This window comes from Cyphomyrmex costatus, unplaced genomic scaffold (assembly GCF_001594065.2).
Source record: "Cyphomyrmex costatus isolate MS0001 unplaced genomic scaffold, Ccosl1.0 scaffold75, whole genome shotgun sequence".
Lineage (NCBI taxonomy): Eukaryota > Metazoa > Arthropoda > Insecta > Hymenoptera > Formicidae > Cyphomyrmex > Cyphomyrmex costatus.
This window is the reverse complement of record NW_017280322.1, coordinates 1,523,288-1,546,036: the sequence shown is the minus strand read 5'-3', so window position 1 is coordinate 1,546,036 and position 22,749 is coordinate 1,523,288. Positions and strand designations below refer to the sequence as shown.

Genomic DNA, 22,749 nt, shown 5'->3' with positions numbered 1-22,749 from the left:
AGCATCAAAGTAGAGACTAAAATTGATCTAGACAGTAAAAATGATAAGAATATATACGTATATAGTGTCCTTGAATATAATAATTTGACACTCGTAAGTTGGATTTATAAGAGTTCTTATTATAACAGGATCACTATTATATATGTATACTACTATATATAATATACTTATAAAAATTAAAAATAAATACTAGTAAATATTTTTTTTTTGTTCTTCTTATTTCCTTTTTACTGTTTTTCTCGTAAAAATTGATATATTTTCAATACTTTGAAAAAAATTGATAATATACTAATATAAAATATATAATAAAATCACCATTTATTAAATTTTGTATTAGTATATTATTAATTTTTTCTTGCTATCTTTTGATACACATTTTCTTTAGTTTTCCAACATTCTTTAGCTTACACATTCTTATTTGTGGACTCCTAATGGCCACGCAATATGTTGCATTAATACTGAGTCCTGTTTTGTCTCTTTTATTTTTAATTTGATAAATTTTGAATTTGCGCGATAAATGGAGCAATTTCTCTACAGTGCCCTCTCTCGCGGATAATCAAGGTTGCTTACCGCAACGACATCTCTCGTTTCTACAATGGTAGAAACGAGGGAGAACTAGCAATTGGGGAGGGGAGAACCGTCCAGAACCATCTGATCTGGGAGTCTGGAACCATCTGGTCGGAGCTGTCGTATGCATATGGTGCCATTCGTATTTGTTATCGTTGGTGTTACGCGGATGGTGCTGTGGGTGCTGGTCTCGGTATAGTCTCCTCCGCGGTGCGAAGCGCAAAATGGGCAACCAGGTGGCACGCGTCGGGAACATGTCGTACAGGAAGATGGAATCCGCGACCGGTAACGGGAATCACGGCGCGAACGTCACTGCCTCCACTGCCGCCGACGTCGTCTCTAAGAGCGAACCGGACGATCACACGCAGTTCTTCCCGATCGACAGCCTCGCCAAGGTACAACGGCTCGCTCAGTTAGTTTAAAATCGTTCTCGAACCTCAATAGCAGACCGTACTCTTGGTGCCCTGGAAAATCATTCGGGAAAAACATGGAAGCGATACATCCTCTGTTGCCAATCATTTCTACAGCTGTTTGGGAAAACGGCAAAAACAATCTCTTGCCACCTGGTTTTTTTATTTACTATTTTCCTCATGTTGATATATTTTTTATTGTCTGCACTGCGACTCTAGAAAGTCATTTCATGTTCCTCATGCAATTACTTTGAATATTTTTATTATAATTCCTTAGATATTCTGAAATCATATCTTTCTTTCTGTCAATTGTAAATTGACTTTTAAAATATACGACTGTAAAATGGATGATTATATAGAGATTAAGTCTTAATCAACTACCTAACTTATTTTTAAAAACGTTTGAGAATATTAAAAAATCATTAAATGACAAATTATTCATGAAAAAATATTTTACTTGAGATAGAATATTGTGAAATTAGAGAACAATTACATTTCTCATTTTTTTTTTATTTTGAGATCTTGAGCTTTTCCATATTTCCTGTGTTTTATTATATCATTTCTTTGCATACAGGTTAGTAATCATATATCTTATATGTACCTAGCTGTAATCAAAAGCTAACATTACCTCACTAGTTTGATTTATATAATGAAGACATGTAATCTTCATTTGCAGAAGTATAGAAATTATTTTTACTGCTTATATGTTTCTGATACATTTAATGATTCTTATTTTACAAACATGAGTATAGAAATTGATTAAAATGTTCCTTGAATTAAATTTTAATATTTTTACAACTGACATCCAATCAAAAAACATGCATACAAAGAGAACTCATTCTAACCAATCAAAACCTCATGTTGGCGAAAATACTTTTATTTGTTAACAGTATAATTATAGGCTATAAACCAAGCTCAGTCCATAAGAAGTCTGTAGCAGAAGTTGATAAGGAAATATATTGTAGTTACAGAGATATCCAATTACAACCGATACGCTTCGGTGAAATGCATACTCCCTCTGTTTTTGGACCAACCTTCGGTTGGCAGCAATCGCGCGGGAGTAATAATTAGTAATATTACTAATATTAATACACAAATATATATTTTGCAGATATTGTCTCATCTCACTTACCAAGAGGTACATGTTAACGGCATTACCAAGTCTGTATTCGAAAAGTACTTATTTCCTACTCATCCTGAGCTAAGCGAGAAGCTCTTCACTTATTTTCACCACAATGCTCATGCCACAACTGCATACATAAGTACAACAGCTTTCAAGCAGCAATCGGAGAAATTTTTGTCAGTACTGAACGACCAAGCTATACTGGAGAATTATGTAAAGATATATTCTGACCTAAAAAATACTGGCAATGTTACTCCTGAATCGTTGCGAGCATTATTAACATCTTGCTTCGAGCTAGCGATGGAAAACAACAACACCAGTTCATGCCCTCCTTCGCAACAGATATTAAATGCAGTTGTCATTTCATGTGTTAGTAAATTTATTCATTCAACACAGAGAGAGAATAAATATATAAATATGGAATTTAATTATTATACAGTGTAATCATTTATAAGTTTGCACGGAATTTGAATTAGCATTTTAAATGAATAGTTCATATCACTAATGTGCAGTATGTAATTATTATATCTAAAAATATTTTACAGTTTCATGGCAAGACTAGCTTATCTACGAGTTACGTGAGTAATTGGATCGGACAGCATTGCCCACGCCTTGTGTACGGCCTACAGCGATACATAGTACACGTATTAACAACTGCTTATCGCAATGGTAAAACGCTTTTATCAAAAGAGCAGCCGCAATCTTCTGTAGATATTAAAAAAGTCCGTGCCCTACCCGTATTAGAAAAATCCGATCAGGAGTTCCTGCAAGTGGACTTGTTGCCAATAAGCTACGTCTGGCTATTGTCGTGTGCATTACCACAGTGTTACTTCAAGGTACGTTATCGCAGAGCAAGTAATACGAATATTCAATATTATTCTGCCTGTAAAGTATTTTGCATAAAAGGATTAATTATTGTCAATAAATTTAGTATTATATACATAATTAGATCTATGTATCTATGCGCGTGGTGTGTATGTGTAGACCAAGGATGCACCGAAGGACATAACTCACGCTTTGATAGCCAAAAGAACAGGCACTATTTGTCCAAAGCATTGGACGTTACTGTACAATAGCGGAGAGCATGGGACCGGGGCTAATCGCTTCCTTCACCATGTGTTAGGTTACAGAGGACCCACTCTGCTAATTATAAGAGCTGCTAATGTAGAGAGGAATGCGGAATGTCCAACGTATTGTGTATGCTCGGCCGTCGAGTGGCGAGAAAGTCATCTCTATTGGGGCGACGAAGATTCAATAGGCATTCAACTGATTCCGTCCTATAAAATCATGGAGAAAGGTCCAAAAGTACTATATTTGAATACGAATATTAGAGGTTATCCACATGGTTTACGATTCGGTAGCGATCCTCGTTCGCCGCTTATCAGTATCGACGAATCATTTCACTTCGTGACTATTGCCGGCGCGCCTTATAGCATCGCCAGTTTAGAAGTTTGGGGTTGTGGCGATACAAAACTAAGGTAATGTCTTGCAAACTGTGAAATAAAATAACGCTTATTGAAATGCAAAAAGTGATAACAAAAGACGCTAATACATTTACAGAGAGAAGCAATTGGAGATTAAGAAATGGCAGGTGAAAGAAGCGGAGAAACAGAGGGTCGTCAAGTTAAGCGCGAGCGATTGGTTGGACCATCCTGATCGTTACTTACTAGAGTTGGCTGGTAGAACTTCTTACAACGAATCTAATAATTAGAGCCGCAAAAAAATAATGTGCGTGCTTAAATAACTGCTCATATTATTACTTTATTATTTTACTTTGTAAATATGTATATAGCGTCAAAGATATCAAGAATTTCTGTACTTATGTGATGTACGAAGAACGTACGTATGAGATGTGATTACGTGACTTACGTGAAATACAGGGACTTATGCTTGACGTACTTAAGCACAAGTGTCACTTTGCAATTGTCTAATTTTCTCTTTTTTAGTATTTCCTTATAAAACGATATTATTTTTTTATAAGTGCTTTTCATTTAGTAGATTTATTTATGAAGATTATTTTTAAAAGTATTATTCTAAAAAATTTTTAATTTTGGAAATTATATTATCTGATTTTCACAAAATAACTCGGTAAATTTTATTTTAATAATCAACTTGCATTGTCTTCTGATATTTATATAAAGAAAAAGATATGCATATAAAGTTGAAAATAAATATATTTTTGTACAAAACTCGTACATATTTGTATATTTCACAAGGTTTTCGTTGATTGTACATTGGTGCGTGATGTTATTTTTGATATAAAACATAAACAAAACGCAATTATTAGTTTATCAATGTTTTTCATTGTTACAAAAATTCATTCGATTAGTCCTTGAATTCTTTATCGCGATTGTCAATTCTACGAATAAGACTTTTCCAGCTAAAGTCTTCCTCGCCATCTTGCAAATTTATCACATTCTTCTCCTCGATAACGTCAAACAAGTTTTTAAATGGCACATATCTGAGTAACGTAACTTTATCAGCGATTATAATCAGCTTGTGCCTTGCGCGAGTGATGGCTACCGTCAAACGTCGCTGATCGTTCAATATTTCAAATTCTTTCTTCGTGTCGCATTCGACACTCTTCGTACAAGAATACAGTATAACATCCTTATCACGTCCTTGATACTGATCTACGGTGTTTACTTCTATTTCTTTATCTATGATCTTTTTTAATAAATTGATATGAGCATTGTAAGGTGCAATAATTCCTATATTTCTAGCGCACACGCCCGCCTCAGTGAGCACTTGAATGAGACGCGAAGTAATAGCGACTTCCCAAATGTTCGAGTACGTTTGATCGAACATAACGTTTCCATTATCAAACTCTGCGTTCAAATCGTAAGTGCTACCGGTATTGAGCACCACCACCGAATCATCCAAGTTCCTAGAGAGCGCACTTCTCACCCACCTCTCGCAGGATGAGAGAACTTGCTCCATATTCGTACCAGTCAAAGTCGCGTTCTCCACCTGCTTGTTGCCGGATACCAGCTTACCGCGATACGTTGCTTCATTGGCCAGCCTCATAATCCTTCCATTCATTCTGTATTGCTTCCACAGATTGACAGTGTTGTCGTCGCTATCCAGCCTAACAAACAGAGATTCATCTGCGCCAAGTTTCGCGGCGGTCTTGTTCTTGACAATGGGCGGCAGCTGATCTGGGTCTCCGACGAGGATAAACTTGCGTGCGCTGTACAACGGTCGCAATACCGTAGGCAGCATGATTTGCGCGCTTTCGTCAACCACGCATACGTCAAAACTGCATCTCCTAAGAAGCGCATGATACGCGCCGTAACAAGTTACACCGACAATGCGTTTGCTGTTATAGAGTGTCTCCAGTTCCTCCGGCGAATCGCAACTCGCGATCGCGTATTCCTCGCTCTTGCATGTTAATAGAGGATGGATCTGCTTTGTCGAACCGAGACGTAGAAAGTCGATGTTCCGTTCCAGAAGTTTGAGAAGAATGTTGTCCACCGCGCTGTGCGTATGCGCGGTAATTAACACGCTAGAACCCAACTCCTGCAGCAACTCTATCAGGGCTACCAGCGTCTGTGTTTTCCCTGTTCCCGGCATACCTTTTATCAGAACATACTCTTGGGCAGCTATTGCCTTTAGCACAGCTCTCTGTTGATTCTCGTTTAAATCGCTTATTATTCTTGTGCTTGTTGATACCACTGAACGTGGCAATTTTTCCACAAATGTCGCCGGTTTCCTATCGATAACGATGCATCGAAGCTTGACGTATATTTCATCGTTGTTCAACAGACCGGCCACGTTCGCGTAATTGAATGTTGACAGCCCTGTAGAAGGGTATTTATCAACATGAAATGTAGAGTTTGCATATAATTGAGTAATATCTTTGTCCAATAGGACCGTAACGATGTCATGCGAAACGTGCATTATATATCCGGCAGCTATATTAACTCGTGCATCCGTGCTAATAATAATATAACTATTCTCGGAGAATGTACTGCCAAGTATACCGTTCTCGATAATTTCCTCCTTAATGTTGACGCGTGCAAGCTTATGTTCATATCTATCATCTTGCTTTATCACCTTACCGACAGTCTTCAAGTTGCAGATACATGTTCCTTTCGCCTCCCTCTTCTCGGGACTCATCGTCCATACGCTGCTTAAACTGCTGTTACTGTTCTCGTAGCTTTCTTCCAACTGCAATAATGCGATCCACTTCATAATGTAATCCAAATGACTAGTTTCAATGTTGTCCTGCACTTCTTTAATTAGCGCTGTTAACGGATGAGACATTGACAAATTCACGTTTGGATCTCTCGCCAGATACGCACAGCACAGAGTCTGATAAGGACATCTGTTGCACGCACTGTGATGATTTATCGGTTCAGGTAATTCCATCGTCTTTAAGTCCAACTCCGAGTTAATGCTCCATAGATCTTCGGGTTGTTTAGCGAAATAATGCGCCAAGGTATTTCGCAGCAGTATCAAGTCCCTCTTCTCGTGATGTCCGCTCTTAATTTCCTGCATCGAATTTTCCTTTAAATATAATAGAAGTCCAGTATCGATATCTTGGTCTCTGAAACCCATCATCATAAGATAAAGAATAACTTGACCCTTGTGCTCGAGAGAGTAGGAGGCTCTTCCAGTTTTCAACTCCAAAGGCATGATCTTCCTTCTTGAATTAATAGTCACCTCCGCCGTCACATCTATCCTTCCCTTTATGCCCAGCTGCGGTATATAAACTGTCTCCTCGATGTCTCGGATGTTATTAATACTCCCTTGAAAGTTATCCTTTTGATTGCTTATGTGATGCTGTTTGTTACCCATGATATAATGCTGAATAAAATTGAAAATTTTCGGAGCGTACTCCATCATGCGTTTTCGACAATCAACAAGCGACATTTCTGACGCGTAGAGATAGTCTAACGTGTCCTTCGATCGTAATATATCGTCCAACAGTTTGATCACGTCGGACAGGGCGCAGATATTCTCTCGCAATGCCTTTTGTAGCCATTGATGAACCAAAGACCCCACAGTCATAACGGAATAATCGGCGTTCAAATCTGGTAGTGATTCAATTTTCCTGAACTTTTCAGTCAAAACCGCTCGCCTGTTACAAAATAAACCACCCATTATTGTTGTGCCCGATATTAATAAATCAGGCTGTGTAATGAGAAAACCATTATTATTATCCACAATCCATTGTTGCGAACCCTTCGTAGCCTGTATCGTAACAATATCATTAATCTTTACTTCTGTATCTTTCCAAAATCCTGAACATGCAACAGTGTCGATACTTTCAGATTTCAAGTGCTGTACCGTTAAAACAGTGACTTTCGATTCGTGCTTCACGTTAATTATTTTACATCTCTCCAAAGTAGTAAAATTAATCTGTGCATGCCACTCTTTATCAAAGAAATCATCAAGCTCATCTCCATTTAATATCACAGAAAAGTCTTCAAAAGATTCTGTTTTTTTTAAATTATGTAATATAGTTTTTCTATGCTCAGGCATAGTTTCCACAGCAGACGTTAAAGTAACAATATTTAAGTCTTGTTCTTTAAGAACATGACTATTATTGTCAGTAACATCTAAAACATTTACATTTTTAATTGTGACAGAATTTTGTAAAATATTTACACTTTGCTTGCTTTTCACTGTAATATCAACTCTCTTTTTAACTTCATGAAGTACTGCATCTTTGCACGTAACTTCATTTTCGTTAAAATTACTATGCGATTCTTTAAAGTCCTTCAATACAGATAATAATACTGAATCATCGTGTGATTTGAAAGTTTCAGTCTTTATAGTGCAATATTTGTTTAGTGGCTCTTCCTTGACATGACATTTCTTTTTAGCACTTACATGGAATTCTTCTTCAAATGCATTATCTCTTTCCTTTCTTTTTTTTTCGACTGTAGCTTGAAATAAAGAATTTTTATCTGATGTTTTATTGTCGTCTATCACATTTGGAATTTTTGTAAAAAATGACGATATTTTTGTCTGAGATTTATCGACATTATTAGAAATCTATAATAAAATAGAGAAAATTCTGAAGTAGTTTAACAGACAAATTTAATACATTCTCTCTTCATATAAATACAAATTGCTAATACATCACTATCTTCTCTTTTAAATGTACTAAACATCTTCCTAACAAACACCAATTATATATAATTATTAGTTATAATTTTCCATTGAACAATAATTAATTATAGTATATATGGTAAAATATAACATAATATTTAACGTAGTTATATAATACATAACAATTATATTGTCAAGTAGAAAATTATAACAGTTCTTCTGCTATTCAGAATGGCTTTTTAACCCACACGTAACTAATAACTACGTCATACTATGTATGATTAGTTGATATTTGCTAAGCTAAATCTTACCAAAAATTCCGAATTGAAAAAAATACTTTAAAGTATTATTTTATAATAATTTTCAGTATTATCTTGTAATATAAAAAGTAGCACATAAAAAGAAAGATGGTAATGATTATCAACATGTAAATGTAGGTTATAAATAAAACACATTTTGTTTACCTTTCTCTGTGACAATTGACGTTTCTTCATATTTGTGTGTAATATGCGCTAAGTGACTCTCTATATATTTTATAAATATCAATCTTATCAAATCCTACGACGCAAGAATTTCGTTCCCGCGCAAACATTTCTTATTGCCATTGAAATCAATCACCATTTCCAGCAACATTTCAGTTCCATATGGCCTGCGCGCACAAAAAAAAAACAAATATTATAGTGTTCTTTCCAACAAGCGACACAGGCCTAGTTTATATCAAATAACATTGGTTCCGTATCGATCTCCTATTGGCCTGGTTTACATCGTGCACTTGATACGCGTACTAACTAGTTACTTTCTATTGAATTATCTTAATTTCAGCGATATATGTAAATGTATACACAATTAAACGTATTTAGTTAAACATTTTGATGCATATTGTATCAATTTTATACATCATTCTTTAAATACATTGCTGAAATTAAGATAATTTAATAGAAAGTAACTAGTTAGTACGTGTATCAAGTGCACGATGTAAACCAGGCCATTGAGCGCTCAATGAGTTTTTTTATCTGATTGGCATATTCCATTAGGAGATCGATTCTGTATCTTGAAACAAGGTGAAAATTGCAAAAGTGAGCGAATTTACTAGAACATTTATAATTTCATTGGTCAGTACCTAGTAAATTTGCTCACTTTTGTAATTTTCACTTTGTTTCGAGATACAGAATCGACCCCCTGATCTAAAAATATAAACCAAACAGGTACAAGAGCTCACTGAGCGCTCAAAGAGTGGTCGTGCTTCTGGATGCACTCAGTGCAAATCCAGCAATTCGGATTGTGCGCACCGTATCAGTGTGCGCAGATTGTCGTATTCGGCAAATGAAAACTGACCTAGTGTAGTGCTAAATTTGTCATTGGGCACATACAGCGGACTCAACAGTTAAGTAAGCGCTCGCTGTTATTCTTTTAGATCATCCAATCAGAATTTTAGATCTGGAAGAATACACTTTACCGCGTACCGCGCTGCATGTAAAATCACCCTAATGCTTTAGTTCGGGGCCTAATGTAGGATTCACACTGCATCCGAATTTATTCCGAATCCGATGTGCGTACCGACTACCGCCTAGAAGTTACAGCGTAGACAGTGTCCGCTTGCAATATTTCTAACCCATTTTAAATTTCGTTCCTGTTGGACCGAAAAGTAACGAGACGCATGCGCATAAGATCGAAATACATGTAGAAGACATGGCGATTGTAGGACTGTGGCTGCGGTCGAGTTGCCACTACGAATGCTTTGAAGCGTTTCTTGATTGGTCAGTTTGTATAACTCTTTCTTTTGATTGGTCAATCAAACGCTTCAAAGCATTCGTAGTGGCAACTCGACCGCAGCCTGTGACAGATCTCCTAACCTGAATAGACGTCAACTTTAACGCTCAATATCTCGGTTCGCGTGGCAGAGCGACACTTATTTTTGCCAGATCTTTCGTTTTATGCAAAAACGCGTCGAATGAGCCTAATTTTATCGAAATCGGAGGTGTTGAGGGTATTCTGTATAATTACCAAAAATATTTGATAAAAAGAGTACGATCTTATGATCACTTATAATAGAAACGAAGTACTTTAATATAAGATACTATAAGACGGAAGACTATGACTAGGCAAATGATGCAACGGATGATTGTGAATCTTCTGCTGAAAGCTCAGTCACCGCCTTTTTTGAAACCGACTCTATTGCTATATATGAACGGTTCACCCTTTGTCAAAGCCGTTTTGCAGAGTAGAATGCTGTGTAAGCATGTAGAAATAGTAGATCACACCTGTAAGATATCAACTTACAACGATTACCTTATGAATTATAAACCGATTCAGCGGATCTTAAGGAACACTCTTCAAGAATTACTGGATATGACAAAAATAGATATTATGAAAGTTATCGAAGAATATCCGCAACTAAAGAAGAGATCTAGGGCAGATATTCTGAACAATTATTACAATCTGATTAAGGCTGGCATACATAAAGATACTATCATAAACAACATCTGGTTACTGACACATGAACACAATAAATTAACAGATAAGCTTGATTGTGTCAAAGTTTTAAATTTAGATAATAACCAGCTTGTACCATGGCTATGCTTGACTCAAGGGGAACTGGCAAATTATGTACTTTATACTCAAGAGAATATGGAGTCTTACACTTATAACAGACTGGAATATCTTTCTCACAAATTAGAGGTACGAGTAAAACTAACATAAGGGATTTCAATTTTAGATATATAATAGTTGTGACCAATATTCTTAATAAATTAATATTTAAAATTATTTTTGAGACATTCCATAAAAAGTAATTTTATTTAAAAAAAAAAAACTGTACTTTTCTTAGGCTTAGAATATAAAAGATTGAACATTCTCTCTCTCCCTTCTTTTTTTCCTTTCCTTCCTCTATCTCCAATTATATTTTTGTAGAAAAATATTTAAAGTAAAATTAAAATAGAGGTTGGTGAATAGTAATATATCATATACAGCATATTTTATGTGTTACAAAATTGTTTTTTTTTCCAGTGTAGCATACAACAATTATGTGAAATAACAGTACCGAATTCATTCTTATTAAAAATACCAATTTCTTCTATAGACAAAAAATTAAACATATTGAATGGTAAGTTAATAATAGTAGCATTATTAAATAATAGGGTTTAATAATATTACTGACACTATAAATAGCTGCAAAATTTCTTTCTTTGTTTTATTTATCTATGGCATTAGATGTTTCCTTGCAAATATATTTCCTGCTTACAAGATTATAATTTATCCTCCCTCTTTACTTTATTATTTAATGATCATAGATACTTATTTGTCTCCCTATAAATATTGCATGTAGCAAAATATTGCAGTAGCTACCTATGTCTATATTTGTGTATTAATAAATGCATTAGTAGTAAAATATAAAATTATCTCTAAAAAGATTAATTTTAAATAACTTTGCCTCCTACAGAATATAATATACAAAATAAAGATATATTAAAAGACATATGGGTACTTCGATACAGTGAAAATCATATACGCCATAGATGTGAGTTATATAAAGATACAGGAAGATTAAAGATAAAAACATGGGCTATACGATGTTCGCTGCAAGTTATATCAAGGTAGATTAATAAGATTGAATATGAAAAATATCTTATTTCTAATATTTTCATTATATTTTTTATGAAATTATTATATCAAGTTATTTTTATTTTAAAAAATTACATTTTAAATATTGTCATTTATTAACTTCTGCAGTTTCTACTAACTTTTTATATTATTTATATATACATATTTATTTATTCTTTAATTCATACAAAATAAAAAAGATGTACAAATGTTACATATATATTGGAATATCTAAAAATAAAGAGTATAAAATATTGTTTGTTCACACATAGAGCTATTAAAAAAAATAAGGTGGAACGTAGCTTAATGCAACATTATGGAAATGTTAGTGAATATTTACAAAACAAATTGAAAGTCGATGATGAAATACTCAATTCAGTGGTCCAGAAAATACCAAGTATTTTACGGGTGAATATAGCAAAATTGGATCAGTTAATCAATATACTACATCAGAATAGTATTACTAGCGATGAAATATTACGGTATCCACGAATCTTTTATTTTAATACAGATACCATACAGAATCGAATTGCGATTTTAAAGAAAACAGATCTTGTTCCAAAACTTACTGTGCTCATACAATCTGAGCGAATCTTTGATCAGTATGTAAAATTTATAAAAATAAAAAAAATATATAGAGAAACTTATATAGCATAATACATCTCTAATTATATTGTTTATTTTTCATATAGGTATATAGAAATAAATAATGAACGGCAGAAATTATTGCAAGAACATGGAAGCGTTAAAAATTACTTAAACAACGTATTAAATGTGAAGGAAAAGCTTCTTGAAGAAGCAATTACAAAATATCCATCTATTTTACGAGTGAAATTAAAAAAATTGATGGAATTGATCGATTTGTTGCAACAAAGTGGTATAACGGGTGATGACGTAGTAAGTCATCCAAAAATTTTTTATTTTAATGTTGAAACGTTGCGTAAGCGAATAGCAATGTTGAAAGAAAACGGTATACCGCCAAGAATCACTTTATTAATATGTAAGCAAAGAATCATAGATCGATATGTAAAACACAGATCACACAATTCAAAAAATAGTAATTTAGATTAATATTTATTAAATTTTATTTCTTTAATTTAATATTTTTTATGAAATTATTATATCAAGTTATTTTTATTTTAAAAAATTACATTTTAAATATTGTCATTTATTAACTTCTGCAGTTTCTACTAACTTTTTATATTATTTATATATACATATTTATTTATTCTTTAATTCATACAAAATAAAAAAGATGTACAAATGTTACATATATATTGGAATATCTAAAAATAAAGAGTATAAAATATTGTTTGTTCACACATAGAGCTATTAAAAAAAATAAGGTGGAACGTAGCTTAATGCAACATTATGGAAATGTTAGTGAATATTTACAAAACAAATTGAAAGTCGATGATGAAATACTCAATTCAGTGGTCCAGAAAATACCAAGTATTTTACGGGTGAATATAGCAAAATTGGATCAGTTAATCAATATACTACATCAGAATAGTATTACTAGCGATGAAATATTACGGTATCCACGAATCTTTTATTTTAATACAGATACCATACAGAATCGAATTGCGATTTTAAAGAAAACAGATCTTGTTCCAAAACTTACTGTGCTCATACAATCTGAGCGAATCTTTGATCAGTATGTAAAATTTATAAAAATAAAAAAAATATATAGAGAAACTTATATAGCATAATACATCTCTAATTATATTGTTTATTTTTCATATAGGTATATAGAAATAAATAATGAACGGCAGAAATTATTGCAAGAACATGGAAGCGTTAAAAATTACTTAAACAACGTATTAAATGTGAAGGAAAAGCTTCTTGAAGAAGCAATTACAAAATATCCATCTATTTTACGAGTGAAATTAAAAAAATTGATGGAATTGATCGATTTGTTGCAACAAAGTGGTATAACGGGTGATGACGTAGTAAGTCATCCAAAAATTTTTTATTTTAATGTTGAAACGTTGCGTAAGCGAATAGCAATGTTGAAAGAAAACGGTATACCGCCAAGAATCACTTTATTAATATGTAAGCAAAGAATCATAGATCGATATGTAAAACACAGATCACACAATTCAAAAAATAGTAATTTAGATTAATATTTATTAAATTTTATTTCTTTAATTTAATTATTTTTATAACACGCAAACTGTAAAATACAAGAATGTATATATATATATATATATAAATTTTTAATATACAGTAAATGAGATGAAAAAAATGAGCAAACAAATCTTTTAACTATGTTACAAAAACAAACTTGGAAAGAAAAGGGCACTAGGAGTCCAGCGCAGAGTTTCTGTTATCTAAGAATTATTATATGTTTTAACTATGTTATTAATACAAACTTAGGATACATCGAATAAAACACTATTGATTATTGTTTATGTCACTAATACAGTGGTTTGGAATATTCCTTATAAATAGTTTACCTCGAGTTCATTTACTTCCTACATTTATGATCTGTAATTTAGGTAAAACTCCTGTTTAAAGGGAGGCATCTCCGACGACCTCGATCTTGTCATATGTTATCAAGGTCATGACCTCCAACAGATTTTAGCCATCGCTCGTCCTTCGTTAAAAAGTTATTAATCAAAGTTTCTAAAATAACATCTTATTTTTGCTATACACACATACGATATTAAGTACTATTCTACACTTCCTCCTGTTTAGAAACGTTAAACTTTCCACGCGAAACAACTCATCCCCCCCTCTCTGCAAGGGGCGCTCGACTTCTATGAATGTACTGTTGCACATGGGTTTCGACTTTCCACGCGAAACGAGCACTACCTCACACCAAAAAATGGATTTTTTTTCAGTAATGAAGCTCCCCGCAAGGGGGGGGTGAAACCTACTGCATTTACGCGAAGAGGTGATGCCTCGCCTAAATAAGAGTTTTACTATCAAACATGTTTATCTCACTTTAAGTTTTAAAAACGTACTATAATAGTTCAGCCATACAAAATATACTTATAATTTGAGCATGGTTGCTTTAAAATTAAAGTTGTTTGTTCACAACTACTATCTCCGATTGTGATGTTGGAAGCAAGCCAAAACAAACTTTTGCAAAATTATTATGAAAATGTTTTAATAACCCTTAGAATCGATATAGAACCCATTTATAAAATATATTGAAAATTCCTTTTGTTTCATTTAATTAATAAATAACCATATATCTGGGAATAAATTATACATCTATATTATATAACCAAAAACGAGAAATAACCTGTGTTCTCATAATCATAGCTATGATAAATTCAAATTAATAATAATTAATATAGAAATGAAAAATAAATACTAATAAACAAAGCTCTCGATATCAAAACAATAATAAGGATAAAGTAAAGGGCAAATCATTTAGAGAAAGTCGCTGATAAATAGAATTAAGAAATTAATACATATGAAAAAAATTAGAAATATAATTAAAACATTCAAACTGCAACATAATAGAAATTAATATAATTTCACTTCTCCCCGAAACAAGAAGTTAGTTTTTCTTTATATTTTACCGTGGAGTTTACATTACCGTGTCTCCTGATAAATCTATTCTAGCGATTACAAAAGTAAAAAAATATTTTTATTGAAATATAATTTATTTTCAGATTGGTCACAATATTTATTGTGTTTCCTCGCTTCTGACGTTATTAATTTCAGATAGTAATGATAAACAAACTGCAGAAGGAGAATAATTATTTTTACTTCTCTTCATTTTTGATGTCTAAAATATATAGAAATCCCTAAAACTTTACATCCCTAGTATATAATGACCATAGTTAAACACTATAATAAAATAGATACACGAATGATATTGTACCAATTCTTTTCTAATAAATGTATACACTTACAAAAATGATTAACTTTCTGAAGTCATCCAATCTTTTAAAAATACAAATGAAGGCACCTTTATTTATTTGTTTGCAGTACTTATGTTATGACCATTGATTTCTATCATTCCGCTGTTTCTGTAAAGCTCTAACAGACTCGATAAATGATTGTTGTTTACAACTGCAAAATTCTCATGGCATAATTTCTTTTTTAAAGAGGATCCTATTAAATCAGGATGACCAATTAACTTTGTTCCTATTCTTAAATCATCTAACCATATTGTATTTCCAATATGAAGGCGAACCTGTGAATAATTTATTGATATATTTTTCTGTTTTTATATTTTTCCTTCATAATTATAAAAAATTCTTACTTCTCCGATAATATAAGACCTTTCATCGAAATTTTCTGAAAACCACTTGTGCACCTGTTCATTAGTATAATGATTCCACTTATATTCTTCATCCCAAGGGACTAAATTAGCTAAAAATATTTCGACAACATGTGTTGGGAGACTTAATAATTCTTTTGGGACGTGCATTAGTTTACGTACCTAAAATACCGAATAATACATTTATTTAAAAAATAAGTTATAAATAACATTCTTCTCATTTAATATAAAAGGTCATTTACATTATCTTTTGAAAAATATGCAAATTGTCAAAAGAAAATGTTTAATATAGAATTCAAACATATAAAATAATCTTACATTAATGTATTCATGTATAATACCACTGTCGATACATCTTACATCTACGAAATTGTCAGTTTCAGAATATTTTCTGTCATATCTGATGCGTATGATCTGTACTCTTTTAAATGTATCGATAGTTTCTTCCAAAACGCAGATATCACCTACATTTGTCGAGGTAGACATTTTTCTATAATTGATTATTAAGAAAAATATATATATATTATTTTCTTATAATTATACTAAAAAAATATACTTTATAGAAATTCAAGGAATATACGGACAAATAATTTTTTTTTTAATTTGTGAAATTGCTCAATACATACCTGTTTTCGATATTGCCGTAATAACTTTGTATTTCACCTGTATTTTGCATATACTCTATGTTGGAAAATGTTAATTTTTTCGATTCATCGAAAAGTGGAATATGTTCAAGAATTCTTGCAGAAAAATGTGTCGTATCATGAATATATATCACCATCAACTTCACCTTATCACCTCTGTACAAACAAAATCTTAAAAACATCAAATAATGAATATGACTAATAAAAAATTACTTACATTTGTATATTTGTCATTGGCGTATCGATTTCAGGAAGGACACAATGTCTGAATACACAAACATTTCGTGTTTGGCAAAAACCAAATGATTTTACATTATCACATAGAGCATATACTTTCTTATTCTTTTCTAATTCAACAGCCTTTTGCTGGAAATATATTTCATTACAACTCAAAATAAAATGATAAAAATTTTGAGAATAAAACTAGCTTAATAGGATTAATATCTAACTTACCTCAATGGAGTCCAATACTTTCGGGTTTATTGCAATGTTCATTCGCTGTAGTACTCTTACTATACTTAATAACTGTATAATGTTGTTTTCGTCAGAAATAATACTAACTTTACAATTAGACGAATCCTTAAATAGTGATATTATTTATAGTGATATTAGTCGTAGAATATTTAAATATAAGCGTAATATAATTTGCTCGCAATAAAAAGAAAAAGTAATCTTAAGTTCTCATTTAATAATTACCTCCGTTAAATTATCTAAAAGTAAAGAAAACCTATAATTGAATTGATTTTTGAATTTTGATAATACAGAATAATGTATCAACCACTGAATATTAGTAAAATTGAGATCAGACAAAACGCAGTCAGTACATATAAGTACTGGATAGGAACCACATATACATGCTATCCAACTTTCTTGTAAAGCTGTAAAATACAAGAAATAATATACGTATAACTGTCAAAAAGATAAAAAAAATTAATTAAATCAACAACGAATAAAATATTAAGTATAAGATAAAGCATTTCTTAATGTGCTTAAAGTATCATTGTACCTCGTATAGAAGATGAATGCATTTTTTCATGAATTAGCAGAGTTTTCTTTGTCAAAATTAAAAAGGTATTTAAATTTTCAGCTTCTTCAGCATTCGTACATACTATCGCTGTTCTCATTGTAAGGTACTCATTCATTGACAGTAGATCTAACATTAAAATAATTTCGAAATATTAGAAATATATTTCGTGTATACAGGGTGTTTGAGAAGTAATGAAAAATTTTGTCGCATAGGGGTAGAATGGACTAAACTATGAAGAAAAATCCTCTACCATTTTACAATTTTCGCAATAGTTAAGATGTTAATTTATAAAAATATCTAAATTCGCCCGGTTCACCACCAAATGCAAGCGCGCGGCTGAATACGACTGCCCAGCGAGACGCGCCGCGCGCGTTCGCCATCACTAAACACGCGTTGTTTATAACAAGCGGCAATGGTCGTCGTCGATAGACAATGTCCATTGCCGCGCGGCGCGTTTCACTGAACAGTCGTATTCAGCCGCGCGCTTGAATTTGTCAGTGGATCGGGTGAATTTAGATATTTTTATAAATTAATATCTCGTTAACTGTTGCGAAAATTGTAAAATGGTAGAGGACTTTTCTTCTTAGTTTAGTCCATTCTACTCCTTATGCAACAAAATTTTTCATTGCTTCTCAAACACCCTGTATATAATTAATAAATGCTGATACAGGCAAACGTTCATATTTATAAGTTTTTTACCGAATATTTTTTTATTCTTGTATCCAGTAGTCAAATGGTACAGTTTTATATTTACAGATTTAAAAACCACAGCCTCTATAAATGACGCGATGCATATATATGGATTATACATCGCTAAATGTACAAATTTTTTAATCTCAGACGTCCAGTTTGTTGCAGATACAATTATCTGCAATATTGGTCTATCGTTCTCTTGTGGTTCACGGTTCTCGATTATCTTGTGTTTTTTGAAAAGTTCTCCCACCTATCAAAAAAATATATTAAGAAATCTTTAAAAATTTTATCTTTCTATGATAAAGTAATACTAAATACATTACAAGTGTTCACTGACCGCATTGTAATATTTATCCAAAATTACATCAGCATTGTCAAGTATTAAATAAGAAAGTCCATCAAATGATAATATACCTTTATTTTTATTTAAAAATCGAATTAGAAATTGCGGTGTAGTCACTAAAATTTGACAGCCATTGTATATCATTGCCTGAAAAAAAACAAAAATGAGTAGCTTCTTACATTTACTTTACCTTTTTAATACAACAATAATCGGCGTTTAGTATCACTAAATCGTTGATAAGGCGTGATAGCATTTGTGGTTATGCAGAAATCTTCATATATCTTTTTGTATCTATTGGTAACAGAAGACATTTAAAATACGTTTAAATAAAAAATTATGAAATATAAGTTACTTTATTAGTAGACAAACAAATTACTAAAATTTAATTTAGAAAAATTAGTTCAATAAACATTTCGAAGTGTGATATTATATCTGAACCAACATTATATTTTCCGTAATATGTGCTATGTCTTTTGTCATTTTTGTTTCATACAACGTAATATTTTTTTTAAACTAATGGTAATAAAAATATATTTTTTTTTTGTTAGATAAAATGATTGATGCGCAGTCATACGTGAACGCTTAGCGGCTATTGACGATCATCCCAAAAAAATTAAAAAGATTAAACATTATTGTGAAAATATTGATAAATTTACCGCTACTGATCTATCCGACTTGCCATTAAATGCAGCAACAGATCTTATATTGTTAAAAGCCTGTAGAAACGACTCGCACAAAGTTTGAACGGAAATTACTTCATAAGACGAGGCACATAAAATTAATGCTAACGGCTGAGTTGCACTACGTATTTCCTAAAACAAATATTAGTTATATCAATTAAAATAAATATTTTATACACATGCCATGTATGCATATGTAGATTTTATTTATATAAATTTTGAAGAAAAATATTTTGCTTGTGCTATACACTTGAAAAGATGATTAAAGACATTAAGTTCTTTATAGTATTCATATAAAATATGAAAAATATATTACATTTAGACGCATAACTATTTGACCGCATACAGCCATTACACATCCGGTTGTTTTACCGCTCTGTGTTGATCCAATAGCAACAACGTTTAATCCATTGTTTATAGCTGGCCATATATAAGACTGAAGTTTTCTTGGCCTGGAAGATTTCAAGACCTCATTCCAACCCTACAGAATAAAAACAGAAAGATATTTCAAACTATATTCTTACTACACTCTTAATTATTCAAAATTACATTTATACCTGATGTATTCCTTTGGGATATCTGAGGTCTGTAATATCATTTAAAATGTCACAGTCTATTGAGCTCTGTACTAAAATCTTCTCACTAATAACAAAGATCAGAATTATAAGGAACATGAGTATCTACATATATATTATGTTAATTACATATATACTTATATAAACATTTACCTCAGAAAGAATTTTGTATGAGAATTAGTTTTACTGATACGTATTACAGTGTTTCGTTTTTCTCTATTTTTCGAGAATTTTGCGTATAAAATGTACCATCGTTTTTCTTTAAGCTGTGAGTGTGTTTCAACTAGTTTCAATAATTCTAGATATCAATCAAATTATAAAATTATATGTTATTAGAATATTATTTTAATAGATTTATTATAGGAAAATCTTATGTGTGAAATACACATTTACATACCTCCTTCTATATAGAGTGCATAATGATGAAAAAACAAAGTTTCACTTAATGAAATGACAACATTATTAATGATGAAATAAAATTCTCCATATTCTATTCCATTATTTTTGTTTGTGGTTAAATGATCAAAGTATACAATTTTACATGCACTGAGAAGATTTTTTGTAAATTGAATTGCTTTTTCGGTCCACTTTTCTGCAACACTTCGGATAATTGCAATCTTTTGAATGTTTTTATTTTATTAGACATCACATTGATGCATGCTATTTAGCTTTTTGTTTTTTTCTTTCTACTACTTGCTTAAATTGTTTGCTTGCTTATAAATATGATAATATAATGCATATATATATATATATATATATATGCATACAATTAATATTACATTGCTACTATAACTCCTCAATAGACACAACCATAGATATATATCACATTTATTGACAAAGCTATAAAAACATATTGTGATAGCCGTTCATGAAGTAAAGTACAGTAAAAGAATCAATCGGCATCTTGCAGAAAAGGCCACAATAAACTTCAAATATTGATTTAACAGTGCTTTTTGAGAAGTATATAGATTAAAAAAATGACTATAACAAAGAAAACTTACACTGCTATAGTATTGTAACCATTTAAAATGGCGCTTTTCTTCATGCAAATTGGCAAAATACCATATACACCAACAGTTTTTGTTAAATATCTATCAGGAATAAAATTTTTTGGAAGTATATGAAATTTATCCCTAGTTAATCCAATACTAATTCCATGATCCACTAGAAGAATTATATAATGTATCTCACATTCCTTTTTAATACAAGTTATTAAACCTTGACAAATACATGATGGTAATTTTATCTCAGCTTTAATACTATCTTGTATAAGAACCATCTATGAGATAAATATGAAGATTAATCACATCTTATATTATAAGAAATCCAATTTGTATAAGATAATTACACTTAACATTTGCAATACAGTAAAACTTACAAAAATAAGATAATTATACAGTAAAACTTACATCACCAATTTTAGCATCTTTTGTATTAGATTTTGTCTCTAAAAATTCATTTGTTTTCATAAAACTCAATAATCTTTCCTCAATCATACAAAGTTTATCTGTATGCTTTTCAATTTCATAAGCTCTCATGCAATATGGGTTGTTTACATTTGTTATTTTTAATATCTTGGCTGTAGTAGGAATGGTATCTAAAACCAAACAAAATACAGATATATATATATAATTAAATAATTCAATTTATTTAACATACCATTGTTATAAATATTCAGTTTATGAATATTACCTTGATGCTCATAAAATTTCATCTTTTGAGAAGATTTATATTTCTGAAAAATTTGTAATACTTTACAATCTCATTAAAAAATTTTTATTATTTAATTTGGCTCACTATAACTCATAATACAGTTACCTTTCTACTTTTTTATATACATGTTTTTGTTTTGTTTGCCTGTCAAGCTTTTATCTTACCTTTGGTTTGTTGTACGTAGTTTCTATTGTTTCAATAGGAACTTTCTTTATAACAGAAACTGGCATTGTTTAGCAGATTTATAAAAAAAACTGTTTACAATTGTAAGCTATTTCCTTCAATCTCTTTTCAAATCTTTGACAACAAGAACTTCAAACTTCATCAACTTTTTAAAATAAAACCATAAATACCTGCACAAATTTGTCACATGTAAACATTTTTCTTGAAAAATTTATTTAATAAATAAAATTACAAAAAGAATATAATTTTGACAATAACGTGCTAATTTGCAAAGGTTTTAATTTGCAACAATTCACATAATTTGAAACAGCACAACACCATGGTAGGAGCACAAGGCCTCTGCACACAGTCGGTAATACTGTCAGTATTAATGAATATTGACAATATTATTGATCGTGTGTGTGGTTAATATTGATGGATTGACATAGAATACTGACAATGATTTGGATTTGAATACATATTTTTTCCTTAAAATCCATGTCGCCATAGATAATAATATACGTCAAACCACATCAAACTGAAATAAAATATTGTTAATAATACTGATCGTTTTTAAGATTGTAAAAACTAATGTATACTGTCAGTAATACTGATTCAGTATTACTAACTGTGTAGGGAGGCCTATATATTTATAAGATGGACCCATTGCATGTTCACATGATAGAAGTGAAGATAACATATCAGTGAGAATAATTAGTGAGAACAAAAACAACGGTTAAGTATCTCTATCATTTTCTCCATTACTGTGAATATGCGTAAGTACGTAAGAAAAGAAAATAGAGGTGCTATTTACTCCGCTCACCTCAAAAATCGATGTTATTATACTCATTCAACGCATTTTTGCATAAAACGAAAGAATCTGGCAGAAAAAAGCGTCGCTCTGTCCCG

At 31.5% G+C, this 22,749-nt stretch overlaps 4 protein-coding genes across 5 annotated transcripts; 2 read left to right on the top strand and 2 right to left on the bottom strand.

Moving 5' to 3' along the window:
- Positions 1-668: 668 nt before the first annotated feature.
- On the top strand, positions 669-4,001 carry LOC108780912 (uncharacterized). Of its 2 annotated transcripts, XM_018548750.1 has the most exons (6): positions 669-962; positions 2,089-2,469; positions 2,646-2,769; positions 2,845-2,936; positions 3,085-3,578; positions 3,661-4,001. In XM_018548750.1, the coding sequence occupies exons 1-6, from the start codon at positions 792-794 to the stop codon at positions 3,809-3,811; spliced, it is 1,413 nt and encodes a 470-aa protein (XP_018404252.1). In that variant the 5' UTR covers positions 669-791; the 3' UTR covers positions 3,812-4,001. The 2 variants fall into 2 exon arrangements, with proteins under 2 accessions (XP_018404252.1, XP_018404251.1); XM_018548749.1 differs by having other exon boundaries at positions 2,646-2,936.
- A 406-nt stretch (positions 4,002-4,407) lies between these two features.
- Dna2 (DNA replication helicase/nuclease 2) lies at positions 4,408-8,685 on the bottom strand. The gene is made up of 2 exons (XM_018548739.1): positions 8,625-8,685; positions 4,408-8,103 (listed from the first exon to the last, which is right to left on the bottom strand). The coding sequence occupies exons 1-2, from the start codon at positions 8,652-8,654 to the stop codon at positions 4,426-4,428; spliced, it is 3,708 nt and encodes a 1,235-aa protein (XP_018404241.1). The 5' UTR covers positions 8,655-8,685; the 3' UTR covers positions 4,408-4,425.
- Positions 8,686-10,146: 1,461 nt separating this feature from the next.
- LOC108780845 (mitochondrial transcription termination factor) lies at positions 10,147-14,214 on the top strand. The gene is made up of 8 exons (XM_018548659.1): positions 10,147-10,839; positions 11,167-11,263; positions 11,600-11,753; positions 12,033-12,362; positions 12,453-12,817; positions 13,090-13,417; positions 13,508-13,872; positions 14,189-14,214. Exons 1-8 carry the CDS (start codon positions 10,255-10,257, stop codon positions 14,212-14,214), a joined length of 2,250 nt encoding a protein of 749 aa, XP_018404161.1. The 5' UTR covers positions 10,147-10,254.
- Positions 14,215-15,694: 1,480 nt separating this feature from the next.
- On the bottom strand, positions 15,695-21,908 carry LOC108780844 (Brother of Yb). The gene is made up of 18 exons (XM_018548658.1): positions 21,843-21,908; positions 21,658-21,679; positions 21,375-21,562; positions 21,028-21,244; positions 20,119-20,263; positions 19,948-20,032; positions 19,707-19,871; positions 19,367-19,522; positions 18,705-18,857; positions 18,374-18,617; positions 17,654-17,800; positions 17,359-17,525; positions 17,101-17,226; positions 16,865-17,013; positions 16,630-16,803; positions 16,322-16,493; positions 15,986-16,165; positions 15,695-15,916 (listed from the first exon to the last, which is right to left on the bottom strand). The coding sequence occupies exons 1-18, from the start codon at positions 21,906-21,908 to the stop codon at positions 15,695-15,697; spliced, it is 2,778 nt and encodes a 925-aa protein (XP_018404160.1).
- Positions 21,909-22,749: the final 841 nt, after the last annotated feature.

Excerpts from the sequence above, each read along its gene's own strand:
- LOC108780912 (XM_018548749.1), top strand. The coding sequence starts at position 792 with ATGGGCAACCAGGTGGCACGCGTCGGGAACATGTCGTACAGGAAGATG. Across the intron at positions 963-2,088 it reads CGATCGACAGCCTCGCCAAG|ATATTGTCTCATCTCACTTA; the intron begins GTACAACGGCTC and ends TATATTTTGCAG. Across the intron at positions 2,937-3,084 it reads TACCACAGTGTTACTTCAAG|ACCAAGGATGCACCGAAGGA; the intron begins GTACGTTATCGC and ends GTGTATGTGTAG.
- Dna2 (XM_018548739.1), bottom strand. The coding sequence starts at position 8,654 with ATGAAGAAACGTCAATTGTCACAGAGAAAG. Across the intron at positions 8,104-8,624 it reads GTCAATTGTCACAGAGAAAG|ATTTCTAATAATGTCGATAA; the intron begins GTAAACAAAATG and ends ATTTTATTATAG.
- LOC108780845 (XM_018548659.1), top strand. The coding sequence starts at position 10,255 with ATGACTAGGCAAATGATGCAACGGATGATTGTGAATCTTCTGCTGAAA. Across the intron at positions 12,818-13,089 it reads ATCACACAATTCAAAAAATA|CTATTAAAAAAAATAAGGTG; the intron begins GTAATTTAGATT and ends TCACACATAGAG. Across the intron at positions 13,418-13,507 it reads TCTGAGCGAATCTTTGATCA|GTATATAGAAATAAATAATG; the intron begins GTATGTAAAATT and ends TTTTTCATATAG.
- LOC108780844 (XM_018548658.1), bottom strand. The coding sequence starts at position 21,908 with ATGCCAGTTTCTGTTATAAAGAAAGTTCCTATTGAAACAATAGAAACT. Across the intron at positions 21,680-21,842 it reads CTACGTACAACAAACCAAAG|ATGAAATTTTATGAGCATCA; the intron begins GTAAGATAAAAG and ends TCTTCTCAAAAG. Across the intron at positions 17,801-18,373 it reads CAAGAATAAAAAAATATTCG|ATCTACTGTCAATGAATGAG; the intron begins GTAAAAAACTTA and ends TTTTAATGTTAG.